The 10647-nt window shown below is 41.8% G+C and overlaps 1 protein-coding gene across 1 annotated transcript in view; it reads left to right on the forward strand.

The window, feature by feature from the left end:
- LOC125296248 (NAD-dependent protein deacylase sirtuin-5, mitochondrial-like) overlaps nucleotides 1–5224 on the forward strand; it is a gene marked incomplete in the record, with an annotated part of 8292 nt that extends 3068 nt beyond the window's left edge. Inside the window, 4 exon segments of the mRNA XM_048246049.1 lie at nucleotides 340–393; nucleotides 1128–1251; nucleotides 2731–2846; nucleotides 3534–5224. Coding sequence (XP_048102006.1) covers nucleotides 340–393; nucleotides 1128–1251; nucleotides 2731–2846; nucleotides 3534–3606 — 367 coding nt within the window.
- Between the last annotated feature and the right edge of the window lie 5423 nt (nucleotides 5225–10647).

Consider the following 10647-nt stretch of genomic DNA (forward strand, 5'->3'; position numbering starts at 1 on the left):
TGTATCTATATGGGGGTTGTCTTGATTTTGATACTGATTCTTTCATAAATGGCATGCAGAGATAAGGCTCAAACTAAAGAGAGTTGACACCATGTCTCTTCTCTCTTGTTCTAATTCAGGTAATTTGTTCAAGACCCACTGTATCAGCTGTGGAAGTATAAAAGCCAATCACAAGAGCCCCATCTGTCCGGCGCTGCTGGGCAAAGGGTACACTGCAACAGCACCTCACTCACTCGATACACCACATATGCATCAACAACACTGGTCATTTCTTGATGTGTCTCGTTTATTTATTTGTTTTGTTTGTTTGTTTGTTTTATGTTTGTATTGAAACCCCAGTGCACCTGACCCAGTAACCAGTGATGCCCGCATTCCTGTCAATGATTTGCCCAGGTACATAAGCCAGTCCATACATGAGTGATCGAAGAACATTTTCTTAGCTCCTGATGTGTCATGTTGTTCTCTAAGGACAATGAAGATGTTTTTTTTTTTGTCTGTGCATTGTACAGAAGGAATGCTGCTTCACAAGTTAAAGGGGAACATGCAGTACCGTAGAAGTCCACAAGATGGCACCGTTTTGTGAATGCTGTGTTTAGCTGGGAGGGGGTCAGTTTAAAGAGCAGTCATATTCCACACTGTTTATCCTTTAAAGTTAATGTAATGGCCGCAGTGGGAGGGTTTCTCAGAACGTGTGTGGTTTATTAAAGCGCCACCTGCAGCTACAGCAAGGCAGAGTGCTCATATCAAACCACAGCCCTCATTAAAAAAATGTGTTATGTGATGTTTACCAACTGGCTAAATAATCTGCCCTAAAATGGGATTTACATAGTCTTGAACAAACATTCGGGGAAGTAAGAATTTGATGAACATTTAACCTGAATCCCTTCTAAACAGAAGGATGCACAAAGCATCATCCGCCTGATAGGTTTGTTCAGTGGAGAAGCCAGATCTGAGTGTTATGTGAGGGAGAGAGGACTACTAAACGGCGTGTTGTGTTTGTGTGTGTGTGACTGATTCTGTCCTGTGGGCGAGTGGGGACTACTGAACACCGTGTGACTGATTCTGTCCTGTGGGCGAGTGGGGACTACTGAACAGCGTGTGACTGATTCTGTCCTGTGGCGAGGCAGGTGCGAGGACAGTGGCTGCAATGGTCTGCTGCGACCTGATGTGGTCTGGTTTGGAGAGACCCTGGACTCCAATGTTCTGACGCAGGTGGAGAAGGAGCTAGACATGTGTGACCTCTGCCTGGTGGTGAGTCTTACACACACACTCAAACACTCTCTCTGCATGCACAGCATGACCCGGGTTAAGCACCCCTGCAGGCAAACACAGGATGAGTGGGCACTAGTAGAGAGGTAGTGCATGGCCAAGCACAGATCGCTAGTGAATATGAAACTGATAGACCCAGTGTGTTTACAAATGGACATGGTCACTGATTGTACATAGTACATTAATCAACTAGAAAATGTAATCCGAGGAATTATCAGTGCATAAAAATGCAAAACATATATTAACATAAAATGCAAAACAAACTTTTATTTGGAAACATTTGTGGGTAGAGGAAACGGTTGGCGGGAGTCATAGTTGATGACAACTGACAGTTGGAATAGCAGAAGGCTTAGGAATCGGTTCCAGGTTCTGGTTTGGAACCGGTTCCAAATGTTCCGATCGGAATCGTACACACGTTAACGATTTCACTAAAGATTCCGAACGTTCCGTTCCGTCCATTCCCACGTCGCAGCACGACGTCACAGTATGCAAAATTTAGAACATTTTAAAGCATTCAACTTCTGTATTGATATTGCACACTTGGTATTCATTCTCTAAAACCACTTTAAATTAGACATTCAAAGCCAACAACTCTCAAAGCCATCCTATAAGTGTTCAGCAAATGGAACCGGAATCGATAAGGAATCGCATCGATAAGCAGACAATGGCATCGATATCGATAATTTCTTAACAATGCCCATCCCCAGCAGTACAGTTAAGCAGTTGGATAGTTTAAACAGTTAAATTATTTAATAGTGAATTATTGTTTTGAAACAGTAGTGGGCAAAGGAAACAGTTGAACAGGATCTGTAGTCTTAAGAGAGCCCGATTGTATGCTTAAAGCCTGAGACAAGTAGATAGTTTAAAAGTTGAATGTAGATAGTTTAATGGATGTTGGATGGAATATACTGTATTCTTGTAGAATGGAGAGACACAGAGAGAGTTGGCCTTGTTGAGCAGCTGGCAGTTGATACAGGTGCCAATCAGTTTTATTAGCCCATTGTGATGTCATAGTGCCAATGCAACGTCTATGGAGAAAAATAAGCTTGTTTTTTGCCACATTTAGGAATGGGAAATGTTGATTTTGTTAACAAACAACTGAAAACGTTGCACAGGGCACCTTTAAGACCTACGTTACAAAGTTTGAATGAAGTTTCTACGTTAAACGGTTGAAGCTGATTAGACGCAGACATTTTGATTAGAAGAATAATAAAAAGAAGAAGACGACTTTGGATAGCAGAACAGTGCATTTTCATGCACTGTAATTAATATAAAATAATAGCAGCAAATAAAAATAAGGTATGTTAAATTGTATGGCACATATATGGTATTAAATTGTTTGGTTCGTACAAAAATTCCACAGGGTCAAGGGCTGTGAAAGATAGTTTTGGTGTGAAATATCTGATGGTGTGACTGTGAAGGTGTGTAGTAATTGTCAGCGGTTCTTTGCCTTCTGCTCAGGTGGGCACGTCCTCAGTGGTGTACCCGGCGGCAATGTTTGGCCCACAGGTGGCATCACGGAGAATTCCCGTGGTTGAATTCAACACCAACATCACCCCCAAAACCACCTACTTCACGTGAGTTATCTGCCCCCCCGAGGTGGAGTTCTTTCTACACTCTGTTCATGTAGCAAGTGATCAGTAGGTCATATGGCTACATCAGTAGAATGACCATAGCTGATAGTATTAAACACAAGGAAAAAATATAGTGGTCACACTCCTGCCCACAGGCTCATATTATCAACAAACTGTCCCTTGGTACTTTCAAACTTACATCAAACTTACAACCAACTTCCCCTGGTACTTTCCCAAACATTTTTTATACTGGTAGATACCTCCTCAACACAGCATATCAATACAACTTGATTTAATAGCAGAAAACATAAGTGGAACATTAAAACATTGTGTATTATCTTGTAAACATGTGATATTGAAAAAAGGGGCTGAATTTAGATTATTCTAATGGCTATTACTGGTTTTGATATAGGCCAAATTTCAGTCAAGTATTAACATCAATCTCTAATACAGCAAACGGGTCACTGGTTAGCAGAGAAATTTCACTTTTAACAGCCTAACAACAAACATTCCAAACGCATTACAAACATTTCCATACAAGGAAATCAATCCAATAGCATTTGTAAAATGTAGTTGTAAATGATATTTGCAGAGATCTTGATAGACTTGATAGACTAGTGTTGTACATTTTGCACAATGACCATTGGCAAAACCTTACTGTTAGTCCTTGTCACAATTGGCTGTTTACAGACATCACATTCGAGGGCCATGCGGAACAACGCTGCCTCTTGCCCTAGCACGTCATGAGTCGGAGGTCATCTGACGACTCACGCACCTGAAGCCAGAGGACATTGACCCCTCATGGTCACTGGAGCTGCACAAATACACCTCGTCTCTCTGGACAACTGGAAAGCTATTTCAACTGCCTTATTCATCAGACTTTGCCAATTTTGTCATTGGAGACATTCTCCAGTTTTAGGAATAGCTTCTATTTCGTGGCCTTAACTTGAATGGGATGTGGGACTGTGGTAGAGGGGTTTAACAGTGGGTTTGTAGTGTGATAAAATGTAGTATGCAGAGCTGTATTTATTTTTTTGTAGGGTGAATGAGAGAACTGCTGTCATCTCACATGAGCTGGTACTGTCACATTACATTTAATGCTGTCATCTCTTATCATAGGTGCTGGGACGCGTTTTGGTGTCTTCTAGTTTTACACTGCTACTCTTATGTTGTATATCAGTGCAGACTGTGCATTAGAGACTATTCACAGGATATTAACAGTCATGATTTTCAAGTGCTGCTTCTGCAAAGGGAGATTAAAAAGTCTGCCATAGCTATGTGGTTAGACCCACTCAGTTCGCAGGGTGACTTGTAAGGATGGTACGTACTGAGAGCTTCAACAATCAGTCTGGAAGTGACAAAGCAAAGTGTGTCATTATCTGTGCATGGGATATGCAAGGGATCAGCCAGGTAATGCAGCTTTAAATGCCATGCAATGGCTAGTTACATAAACACAATGCACTTTCAAAGCAGTTTACAGTTATTGCCTTACTCTTGATTAACCAAACATTGTATGGAGCACTTTGTGTAATGGAGGAACGATATGAATTGATAACAAATGGAATGACAGAGGAAGCCATGGAGGCTTTCTAAATGAGTACCAAAACCCCAGGAGATTAAAAGGAGGGGGTGGGGATCCTTTCACACTGCTACGTTTCTATGGCCGGATCATTCTGTTACATTCCAAACCTTAGTAAAAACTGGAGGATCTCTATACTGGTCTAAAGAGGTGACCAAAGTGCCAATATTGCCTTTATATATATATATATATATCTGTTTTTCCTTTTTTTTTTGGCTGTGTACGCACAATTCTCACAGTTTGCAATATTCCGACTCTCTCTGAATGTGCTCTGAGGTGATGATTGACACAATGGCTCTATAAGTTCAATTCAAGTGACATCCTTCCTTGTCTCTTGTCACTTATACTCTCATTTCTACTTGATGTCTCCTTGATCTCCTCGTGGTTAAGCTATGGCACGCCTCTGTGTGGTATGTAATTTTATGTCCAGAAGCACTATTGGTGTCTTTCAACATGCTCCAAGGGTCTATGATATTAACTGTTTATTGGAGAAGGGATGGACCAAGCTTTGACCAAATCTAGCATGCATATTTCATAACATTCTTCTTTAATGAACTGAACAGTCTCTTCAGTGTGCAATGAAATCCGAACGCAATCCAAACTACATGTTGTTTACATCACTGTGGAAGCATAGCTATGCATCACAACTGTGTTTCACTTCAGCTGAAATTAAATGCAAACACACTCTCATTACGCACACATTAATACAAACTTAACACATATAACACTCAGGACTCAGCATGATGCTTTGGGAGACAGTGTATCCTTTATCTGGAATCCTAATAAAGAACTTAGAGATGTGTTTCCTTGCATGAACTGTGTGAATTTGGTAATCTTATATCATTGTTGGAAAATATTATCGGTATGTCATTTATCTATTTTATTGTTTATGCTAATAGAGTCATGTAGTTCATGTAGTTGTCTTAAAGTAACAGTGTAGAAATTACACTTTTTGACAATTTTATCAATTCATCTCTAAACAAGGAAAATGGTCATGCTCCTAGCCTCCTACCCATGACTTCAATGTTGCATACTAAGCGTTCTGGGAACGTACAATCAATGTCATAGACTCCTTTCTGCATATTGTAAGTCAGTTTAGCATCAAAATGAGTTTGAAGCTGTTATTTTATGGTATTGCTTAACAGTAGTGCTAAGTCAATGTAATGATTATAATTGAGGTCTGTAGAGTTGATCCTAGCTTAACCGCTTTGAATTTAGATGTGGTAATTGCAACGGTTGCTTACGTAGATGAATATCTAAGGTCTTTTATTTCATTTAATATATGAACATGCACCTTATTATCTCAAGTGACAGAGAGCCATGTTCTTTCAGCACTTAATGATACATACAGTAGCACACCGGGAAGTCGCTGCGATTTCTACTTATTTTGAATTCATTAGTTCAAATTGAATGAATGCTCCAGTGGATAAACCAATGGGTGCATAGTAAACAGTAGCATATGATAACTTAGCATGGCTGTGATAAATGTCCTAGAAATATTGAACAATATAGTTGCTGCAGTCCTGTGGTGATAGGCTGTATGAGTATGACCCCTTGTACTCAAGGAATAATGGCAGCTCATTCAGGGAACACTGCTGTGGAGATGAGCAAAAAGGAGCAGGGGTGGGGGTGATGAGAGTAGCCTACAGTGTGACCCACTGATGAGTGAGGTAATGAAGTGATTTTTTTCTGCCTTGGGGCTTTGTGAATATCCCTTCGCTCCTCCAGGCGAGAAAGAAAGAGGGGCCGATGAAACAAGGCATTTGATTTAAATTTAAACGAGAGGCGTGGCTCAACCTAAGACTAGATGCTCTGAAACTAAAGAAAATATGTCTCAACACACATATTTGTACATTTGTATTTTATCTCTCTTGCTCGTCCGTGCAAGGTCATCTTGGTCAAATATGACTTCTTGGCCATGTGAAAGGTTGCATATCATAAATATCGATCCATTGTGGCGTCACAAGTGGGTGTGACTAAATATTATGCTAGATGATCCCTTCCTGATTCACAAAAGAGCTCTTTGCTTGATGTAAAGTGGTTCAGCGTGGAATATAGTTTAGAGATCTATCTACTATGGCCTGTAGTATGTATGCCCTGCCAGGGTTCTCTGTGTTCTCCACTCTGGGGCTTAATAAATGTGCCCAAAGATCAGTGCCCGTGGCCAGATGTGTTAATCAGTCCCAGACTTAAAGAAAAGCAATCTGGACAGACCGCACAGGAGCAAGTGCAGTCCTTTCTGCCAGTCTATGACCAGGCCATGGCAGATGTCCAGGGGAGGACACCCAGGGCTTAGCCTATGACCCACAGCTACAGTCTGTTAACAAAAGACAGACCTACTCTTCACAAATAGATGGTAGGAGTGATCATGTGCACGAGTAATCAACAGACAGTAGATTCAAGATGAGGAAATGTGCTGCCTCATTAAGCTTCAAGGAAACACAGGGATGCAGTTTTTATTGTAGTCAAATGCTAATCAAATAGCCTCGCCCAACACTGAAAGATGCCTTTTAATCAGAATCAGTTTGCATTAATAGCATTGTGAATAAATATGTTTTTATGGATTTGAATGTCTGAGATTGGGACAGACACACACAGCTGTCTGTCAAATATGCTTTCTTGCTGAGGCTTACCAAGGTGGCTTCTATTTATAGCAACCATCAATACGCCGCCTCCCTTGAAACTACAGGCTGAAGGTGGCTGCTTCTCACACAAGCACAGCTTGAAAGGGAGAGTGAGCAAGAGAGAGCGCAAGAGAGAATAATCTCCTTTCTCCAACCTCACTGGGAACTGCTGCTGTTTACTGTGCTGGGCCACAGACACTCAGGTTTCTTGCTAATCTGTCACCATGGGAACTGTTTTAATTTAAGAAGCCATGACAGTTTCCCATGAGCACCCTTTGTCGATTCCTTTTATCACATATCCCCATCAGCAAGCGACAAGAATGGGAGGCTGGGCACGATTGGGAATGAATTTGGAGCATATTGTGTCGGATGGAGAGAGACCGCTTACATTTGATCACAGCAGTGGGCTGTTGTCTTGTTGCAGTTGTTCTTAGTGCCGACTGGATTGAAGTATAGAGGGAAGGCAAGTTCAGACATGCACACATTTACTGAGAAGTGAAATCGGAAAAGGGGAAATAGTCTGCAAGCAACCAACCAACAAAAGGGGGGGGGGGCTGCTGTGTGTGAGAGAGAGGGTAGCCAGCTTCCCCTTTTCTGTAAGGCTTGTTTTCTCTGTAATTTGGCTTCCAGGTAGGTTGGTTGTCCCGTGGTTGTTTGTGATAGGTACACAGGTTGTTAATCTCCCCCTAAACCCTGCCTAATTAGGATTAGGGCACCTCTCCCCCTCTCCTGATTATTGATTATAGATGTTCTCTATCATCTGCATCTTATTCTCACATACACTAGACGTAGGCAGGACTGCCATTTTAGCAGATTAACATTTTAATCATTTCAGTGCTTTGCTTTTTATTCCATTTCATTCCATTCTATTCTATTTGATTCTATTCTTGAAGCTGGTAGCTCCTTTGCAATATATGGTCCTGCTGGTTCCTTATGTATAGTGCATGTGTCTTATTGTAGTGGCCAGTTTATTGTTTGGCCAGTCACCCCAGCTTATGTTGCCCAGCTATAAATAGACTGAAGCAGCCCTACTGAGGCTGTCATCCCAGATCTGCCATCAGCTACTGCTTTTTAGGCATGCCCATCTCTCTCTCTCTCTCTCTCTCTCTCTCTCTCTCTCTCTCTCTCTCTCTCTCTCTCTCTCTCTCTCTCTCTCTCTCTCTCTCTCTCTCTCTCTCTCTCTCTGTGTGTGTGTGTGTGTGTGTGCAATGTCCTGCCGTGCTGCATGCTCTGACTGTCTTGCACGCTTGTTTGTTTGTTTGTTTGTTTTGTTTTGTGGCTTGCTTGTTTAGTTTGCTCATTACTGCAGAGTCGCTGCAAGGGTTTTGCACGGCATGTTTCAGCCTCTGGTGTGGTTCAGATTAGAGGGAGTGGGCGCCCTGTATGTGAGTCTGTTTGAGCTCCAGTGTGTGTGCTGTGGCTCCGCTGATTGGGGTTGTCCAGTGCAAGTCAATGAAAGCCTGATGGAGAAGCAAGCAAGCACCACATATATGGACAGTAGTGTGTGTGTGTGTGTGTGTGCGTGTGCATCTGTCTGTCTGTCTGTCTGTCTGTCTCTGTGTGTGTGCAATTGTGGGGTGGTCTCCAATCTCCTTGATTAGATGGGGTTAGATTAAGAGGATTCTGCAGTGGCAGTGTCTTAGTCTAAACTCTTTGCACACATCCTGACTGATCCCGCTTCAAGCATGTGCGTGCACACACACACACACACACAAACAGAGACACACACACACACACACACACACACACACACACACACACACACACACACACACACACACACACACACACATAGACACACACACAATTAAACTCCAACCAAGTTTTGTGTCTAATCTTCTACAACCACCTGAAGGTTGGCAACAATATTTGCATAATCTATTCTAGATCACATGCCCCAGATTTCCCAAAGCCCACATCTCCAGTTCTATGCCTGAGCCATCCCTGTTTTTCTCCTTTTGGTCTAGTTTGATCAACTTTGGTTGAGTCTGGCATTCAGTGCTTTAGTCAGCTTGTTGTAAATTAAAACAACTCCAGTTGGTCAGCTGCCCGATCCTCCAGATCAGGCTTTCGGACTGAAAATCCCCTGGGGAAGCACTAATCCATTGCTTGTTAGGAGAAAAAAAAAAATGATTTGGGAGCCAAAGCTCTGTCTATTTTTAGCTATCTTAAGCTCTTTATTGTGTCACTATTTACCTTCAAAACCCTGCTTTGCTGACAAATGCAGTGGAAATAGATGATTAGATGGATGGATGGATGGATGGATGGATAAATAGATAGATAGATAGATAGATAGATAGATAGATAGATAGATAGATGGATGAAATTATAGTTGGAGAACAGAGGAAGGCTGAAGAAATGAGGATCAATTATGCTTTATGCTTACTTTCTTCTACCATCCCAGAGACATTGCTGTTCTGTTAGAAGTAGAGACCTTCGCACTGTTGAAAGACACAACACTTAATTAAAACATGTGAACTTTCACACCTCATATAGAGCTTCTTGCTGAATTTCTGTTTTTTTCAGCTGCTAATTGATTTGTGTTGGGAATGGGGAGACATCAGGCAGATCTGTGAGGAATGGCACAGAATTTGAGGAAGTGAAAAACCACCCTGCAGAGATAAACATTGTCCAGATGCAAACTATTCTTCGCAGTCATAATAAAGTGATTCCTATTTTTATCACATTATCTGGATTGGCATGCTTAAGATCTGTCTTTGACAGGAGACACTATGGCTGCTATTAAGGTTAAAGTTTTGCTGAAGTAATTACTTACTGAAGTGGACTAAGTGCCTTTTGTGAAGGGCAAAGCTGTACTCAGGCCCACCTGGGAGCTGCCATTCACCAGATTAATAGAACGTCCTCCGACCCACAGCTGGAATATGCTTCAGTCTTCTCCTCCACCCCGCTGGGTGTTAAATTGAGCCGCTTGTGCTGGGAGAGGGAAGTCTTTTATTAGGCTCGTGTTGTAAGACATTACAGCCTGAGACACTGTACACCACACAGCAGCGTTTTCAAAAAAAGTTACATAGACTGGTCAAGAGTTTATGAGTGCACATGGAATTATAATGGATGCGTGGGTTGTGTAATATCAGGCAGAAGAACAGTTTTTGTTATCTTGTGCTATGTAGTGATCACGTAGATGACCGAATTGGCCTCCTTTGAATAAATACACATGCCTACCATTAATAAGAATGTCTTCATAAAACTGTGGAATTTTGATTGTCTTGTGAGGCTGTGTTTTCTCTGTAATGTGCTGTTCACTGGAGGAAACTGCTGAAGTCAAGCATTGTGCAGCACAGACAGATGCTGCAAAATCAAGCAAAAGCTCAGCAGGCCTCAATCACGATCTGTCTAAAAACACCTCTGTAATTACTGGGCAAGTAGCTTGACCACGGGCAAATGTTTGCTGTCATCATTTGAAAGTAAATTGAACAACCTGTGTGATGTTTTGTGTTTGTCAAAGAGCACTGATTTCAGCTATTGAAAATAGTGTTTGTGTGTATTTTTTTTGGCACAAAATAGATATTCCTAGCCTGGGAATACCTAGACGAACCTTTGGCAAATTTGGGACACGGGCGGGCACGCAAATACAATCACT

This window comes from Alosa alosa, chromosome 1, assembly GCF_017589495.1.
Source record: "Alosa alosa isolate M-15738 ecotype Scorff River chromosome 1, AALO_Geno_1.1, whole genome shotgun sequence".
NCBI lineage: Eukaryota > Metazoa > Chordata > Actinopteri > Clupeiformes > Clupeidae > Alosa > Alosa alosa.